At 33.7% G+C, this 6,452-nt stretch overlaps 1 protein-coding gene across 1 annotated transcript; it reads right to left on the minus strand.

The window, feature by feature from the left end:
* Positions 1 to 291: 291 nt before the first annotated feature.
* Positions 292 to 2,432, minus strand: LOC145635221 (transcription factor bHLH162-like). Its single transcript, XM_081686510.1, has 3 exons — positions 2,095 to 2,432; positions 848 to 1,201; positions 292 to 592 (listed from the first exon to the last, which is right to left on the minus strand). The coding sequence occupies exons 1-3, from the start codon at positions 2,230 to 2,232 to the stop codon at positions 524 to 526; spliced, it is 561 nt and encodes a 186-aa protein (XP_081542636.1). The 5' UTR covers positions 2,233 to 2,432; the 3' UTR covers positions 292 to 523.
* Between the last annotated feature and the right edge of the window lie 4,020 nt (positions 2,433 to 6,452).

Consider the following 6,452-nt stretch of genomic DNA (forward strand, 5'->3'; position numbering starts at 1 on the left):
TTTAAGAAAAAAGTATATTTAGTTTATATATTGGGTAACCGGGTACTCAACTGGTTCCGGGTCCAAAAAATCGGTAATTAGAATTGGAACTGGTTGCAACCAGTTCCTAAATTTACTACTCGAAATTGGAACCACCGGGTCCAATTCTAGATCCGGACCCGTCGGTTCCTAACCGATTCCAATTCCAATTTCGGATACTCGGAATTTTTGCTCACCCCTAATCTGGACTCAAACAATATTTACTTTTACACTAAATTGATAAATATTATCGCAACTAATCAAAACCTTCAACCTTGATAGTGTTGTATGCAAATGGTAAAAGTAGGAGAATTTTGGTTCATAGCAAAATAGGATAATTTTTGCTCATAGCAAAATATCAAAGTAGTTCTTCTATTTATTAACATACCATATAATCGTTTGTACATTATAATATGCTCCAATTTAATAATATGTGGGTGATTGGTCTCTCTATTCAAACCTTGATTTCAATTATATTGTAGGAGCATGAAATTACTAATATCAATCAAAGGGCATACTTCTTCAACCTCTCAGTGATCCTTGCGACTCCATGGCTTGTTGCATCCTCCCTAATCTACACAAACACAATCATTAAATTATAATAATTTAATCACATATTTTACTAATCTACACAAACACAATAATTAAAATAATCACTAATTAACAATAACTAAGAGCATGTGTATGAATAGTCACAAGTTCGAATTCTCCCTTCCCTATTCAGAATAATCAAAAGTTGGGATTACAGTAAGACAACAGACCATTTAGAATAATCAAAAGTCACGATTAATGTAAGAAGACGGGTAGGGATCAACCATATATCTTGTACCTTGGCATGAATGCTGTGAAAAACAGTGTTCCCAACAACAGAATAACTAGCATTGACGATCTCAGCAAGTTCTTCATTAAGAATTCGAATGGCTTCGGTAAAAACAAATTGACATTCCAAACCAGTTACCAAAATCACTTCTATAGCATTTTTCTCTTTTTCATGTACCTCAATTTGGACCGGCGATTTTAAGGAATAACTTCTTTTCTTAGTGTTATTGCTACTACTACTACAATTATTCCCATTAATAGCAAGCAAACTCTCCTTCTTTCGCTTCAAATTCGACACGTTCTCTTGTAAGTTCTTGATGTATTTCGTCGCTTCATCGAGTTGATCCGACAATGTTAAGGTCACCTGGGAAGAAAAAAAAAAAAACATCAATCACCTTTGTTTTGTGGAATTTGTTATATACATCAAGGTGTACCGTACCCCCATATATACTTTGTTCTCATCATTTTGATGATTGTTTTTTATTTAATCATCAAATGAAGAGCAAAATTAATCTTGAGTTAGTTGGGTGTATGTTGTACGGTACACCCGAGAATATATTACAATCTCTCTTGTTTTGTACGTTAGATAAAAATATTTTTGTCCGAAATTAGTTTTGTCATTTTGGGTTGAGACTTGAGAGTGAAATTTAAACAAGTAGCGTGCACAATACTTCTTCTATTTTTATTTAATTGCCACTTTTCTTATATCAAACTTGTTAATGCTACTAATATCACAGAAGATACTCAAAATCACATTGAGACGATTTAAACAAGATCTCACTTGATTATGTTTTTAAATCACATATTCTAGTCAAAGTATAGTTTATGATTATGTAAAAGTTAAATGGTATCAACTAAAAACCGGATGTAGTATATAACAATAAATTCAGTAATTGTTAACATGTAGAACAAAACAAAACAAAAACAAAAACAAAAAAAAAAAAAAGGATTGGGTGTTGTGAATGAAAAATGTTTTTGGAAAAAAAAAACCTCAAGTCCGGTCCATTTCTAGACAATACTAACACGTACGGAAACAAGAAAACCTCACGTCACAAAAGTTTCCGTGTTGAGAATAGAGGTAACTCAAGTGGTTAGAGCTTTCCTTCTAGTTTCAGAAGATCCTGGTATCAATTCTCACCTTTATCCTTGTGGCTCTCTACACACACACACACACAAAAAAAAAAAAAACTGTGCTTTCTAATAATGCTCTGTACTAGTCTAGTTGAAGCATAAAAATTACGAGTAGAGAAAACGAACCTTAGAAGAAGAGGAACCATGATGAACAAGGGAGTTGAGTTGGGACTGAAGGCATTTCATGTGGTTTCTTCTGTTTTTCTCAATGGTTTTTCTATCCGTTTTTGTAGTGGGAGGCTTTGATGATGATTTGGAGTCCATGATTATTCTTGAGTACTAATTGATTTGGGATATGTGCCCTAATTTCTTGTGCATGTGCCAATTCAATTTTAGTTTATCCGATCCCAACCAATAATAGCTATTTGATGAGTGCAAGAAAAGGACTGGACATATAGTGAAAGCACAAATGTGGAGCAATATTATTGATTGTAGATAGAGGCAAAGAATTAGAGAAAGCAAAAGGTTTAAAAAGGAATGGTAGGGCTAACCATAAATAGATATTAGCACAATTTTATCGATATTATAGCTAGGGTCCCTTAGCTTTGTTGATAGCATTAGACTAGACCAAACTTAAACAACATTGAGGGATCAGGGATGTGATACCTTGACGAATTCAACTATTCAACTTGAAAAAAAAGTTTGGAATTAGTTAGCATAGGTTTAAATTGTAAGTTTGTAACATAAAATCATAGTTCAATAATGTTATGACACTCAAATCGTGAAACACGCTCTTACCTTATGGCAGCATCATTATAGGAATCTTAGGGGGCGTCTGGTTGGGTTTGAAATCAGGAATGAGGTTAAGGTGCTATCGGATTGGAGCTTAATACTTTTTAATCATGCGTTTGACTCAATTCTGGAATAAAATCTCTTACTATTCACTCCTTTAATTTGATACCTAAGGGAATGGAATGAGTCAAACCCACATCCCCTCTAGTTTTCTAAACCCCATACCTCATGGATTTGAGGTATTAGTTTAAAATTCATACTTTTGACAACCAAACATATAATATGAGTTTTAGTCATCCTAAACTCATGCCTCATACCTATATTTTGCGAACCAAACACTCCTTTAATTGTGGTAGCAAAGGGTTTACACAAGTGCTACAAGCACAAGATCATAAAGATTTTGAATTGAATTGAGAAGGTGCACTCTTGCTTAGTGGTATCAAGAGTGTGAGGTTGATTATATATGGTCAAATCTTGAGTAAGTTGAGTGAGATTTTGGCCTCACTTCATGATAAATTCGGCATCTTTGCTACCCTAAATCGAAACAACCAAGCCCTTATTACGTTTGGAGGTTGGTTGAACGACAATCATAATATAAGATTATTACGTTTGCAAGGTAGCAAATTAAATGAAAATTCTACGTCATCCTTAAAATGAGTAATACTATACTTAATTTTATTGGTCAATTTTTTTATTTATTATTTAGTTTGACTTTTTAAAAAGATCATTTTTAATAAGTTTGACTGATAAAAAAATAAAACAAAATTCAACTTATAAAAAGTATAACGGTAGTCATTTTAAGGATGAATATTGTAGAAACATTTCAAATTAAAAGTTCTTTGTTGAATAAGTACCAATTAAACCGCAAGAAGGTGTACTAATCAAGACACTTTTATATAAACACGCTCGCTAGCTCGGTGAAGTAAACATGTTTATGAAGAAACAATGGGTTTGTAACCATTATTGGGACTATCCTTGAAAGAGAAGAGATGAAGCCCTCATACTTCTTAGTGAGATTTTGTTCCGGAATTTTTTAATGTGCCAAGGAGTAAATTTATAAGATATCGAAGCAATCAGTTTCTTCATCTTTACAAATACAAGTATAAAAATAACTGGAAATACAAGTTTATTTGGTAGCATTTCTGTAAATATATTGAAAAAGCGCGATCATTTTATTTATTACTTTTGGTGAACTGTCCAAAAACTGTTTGTGACTTACATTTAGGAAATTATACATGTACTCCTCAATTTGTACATGAAAAGACGCATGTACCCTTACATTGGTACTTGAAAAGATGATTATACCCCTGGATAAACAAGTTTTGTTTATATGGGGAATTAATTGGGCACGCACAAGTGCACAACTCAAAAATAACTCACATGAGATTGTAGGTGATGATTGAGCAAGTATCCAATAACATTAAGTATAAATGAGCCCTACACTATTGAATCGGATCAAGTTGATTAATAAATACTATCTCCGTTTCCTATTATTGTAACAATTAAATATTTCTTCTCATAATAATGCACGTTTTCGGCAACAGGTTGTCTCTCCCGATGATGTTTTACTTCTTGCTTCTCAGTGGAAAGTGCGCGCAGGGGATGCAGGCCCAGTATTCTCACTTTTCCTCCTCTCCTTTAGGTCCTGGTCTTAGGTCGGCTGGTTCGAAGTTTGCTTGCCACACTTGTTGGGAACCCTACATCGGGGTTTGATATTTGTATGATTTGTGATGGGTCTTGATCGTCCTCCGATAACTCGACATATGCTAGTTGGGTTTTTCGAGATTGTGTTTCGATCTCCTTCAGTCCGTGGGGGAGGAGCACGTGTTTCTCTCTCTTCTTCAGCCTTACAGTCTGAGTTACAGGCTTGTTTTTGGGGGGTTATGCAATGCCTTTTCTTGTGGTTTTCGTAGGGTTCTTATTTACTCGGATTGTGAGCCTCTGTGTTTGATGTTAGCCCAACAACAGAGGGACGAGGTTTCTTTATACTGGTTACTTCGGGATATTCGGGTTCTTCTGTCAACCTTTACGGCTTGTAAAATTCTTGAGTTCCGCAAAAATGGGTGTCTTCTGCTCACTGGTTGGCTGGAAAGGCTCGTGCTCGGGAGTGTCTTTTTTGGTCTTTTTAATTTTTGCTTGTGTTTTTTTTTTTTTTCCTTTTCTTTCTTTCTTTCTTTCTTTGTACTCACTGTATTAAAAAAAATATTCTTCTCACAATTTATAGCAAATCGTTGCATATAATAAGAAACGAAGGTAGTTTTAAATGGGCAATTTAAAATGTTTTCTTTTTGCTACTATTACCAAAATCTACTTGTAATCGTTACTTTGCATACATCAATTGACTAAAATGAAGAGACAGATTAAGGGTATGTTCTCATTGACTGAACTCAGTTGAACTGAAATGAAATGAATATTTTATAAGAGAAGGAAATTAGGTGTTGAACTTAGCTGAGCTGAGCTGAACTGAACTGAACTAAACAGAACTGAAATTCAACGTAAGAGAACATACCCTAATTATTTTTAAGGTACTAAGGCACTAACATTTTCTCCTCTTTTCTAGAATTCTATCGAATATATATACGGAGTATTACTTTTTTCATCTAACAACTTAAAAGTCTTAAATAACCTTGTTACATATCTTTTTTTTTTAATAAAATATTTTGTACTTTTATTTAATATTTAAAAATTAGAAAAGAAGATATTTCAATCATAGAAAAAGATAAACGTATTAGGTATAGATTGAGAATACCTCGTAGTTGTGTCAGATTAAAGAGCATACCAATGTCATGACTCGTGAGCAATCCAAATATGGCCTATGGAGGTGTGGAATTTGGTTCACTTACAAGCCTAGAAAGTTATTTTCATAGAAAACACCAATTTGTGAAAGTAGAAAAAATTGTTCAAATTTAAAGTACGTGGTACATTCTTATCTTTTTCTTCAATGTAGGACAACTCATGTGTAAACAACAATGAAGCTTCATCAAATTGTTATGGCGAATATGCTAGCTAACGGAATCCTATTCGAAAAGACAGTTGTGTAGTTCTAAATGATCCACGTTTCCAAGCATTTACTTATGTTGTAAGAGTAATAATAATTATTTGTAAATCTTACTTTAGTACTTTTTATTATTATTTAATCAAGTCTTACTTTAATATAATTGATCAAATTCAAAGCATATGATTGCAATTGCAGGCAACAGAAAATATAAGAATAATTGTACTCTGCTTTAACAAACTTTCTTTAAGTGGGTTGTGGGTATTCTTACAACTTTATTTTGACATGTCTTGGATCCTGGAAGTTGGAACCCACTATCATTGGCTTGTTTATCTGTTCTATAAAGCCCTAATAATACCACGTCGTCCAGACCCAAATTGTTGTTGGTATCAAATGCATCTAACGCTATGTGGGAGGAACTATTTGCCTGTATATATCTCTTAAAGATTTTTGTAACTCACTAACACCCCAACCACAAAAAATTAGGGTGAGGTTTATTATTACGAAATGTGTATCAAGTATCAACATCTGTTTTCATAAACCAACACAAGTTCTTCTGACGCATTTTGTCCTAGTACATGCATATCGGGAAAACTTTCCAGAAGGTCACCCATCTTAAGACAACCCATTCAAGCAAGCTTAACTGAGAAGTATCTTAGCATATGAACTTTCTTAAAGCACCTACAATGGATGACTAAAGACCCTCCCCACAATACTCTCTCTCCTATTTTGAGCTAACTCACTATTGTAAAAGGTA

This window comes from Chenopodium album, chromosome 6 (assembly GCF_948465745.1).
Source record: "Chenopodium album chromosome 6, dcCheAlbu1.1, whole genome shotgun sequence".
NCBI classification, from domain to species: domain Eukaryota; kingdom Viridiplantae; phylum Streptophyta; class Magnoliopsida; order Caryophyllales; family Amaranthaceae; genus Chenopodium; species Chenopodium album.

Bases quoted from the DNA above. Each gene is read 5' to 3' on its own strand.
- LOC145635221 (XM_081686510.1), bottom strand. From the start codon at position 2,232: ATGGACTCCAAATCATCATCAAAGCCTCCCACTACAAAAACGGATAGA. The intron at 1,202-2,094 runs GTTCGTTTTCTC...TTTTCTTCCCAG, and splicing joins ATGGTTCCTCTTCTTCTAAG to GTGACCTTAACATTGTCGGA. The intron at 593-847 runs GTACAAGATATA...GTGTTTGTGTAG, and splicing joins TTCACAGCATTCATGCCAAG to ATTAGGGAGGATGCAACAAG.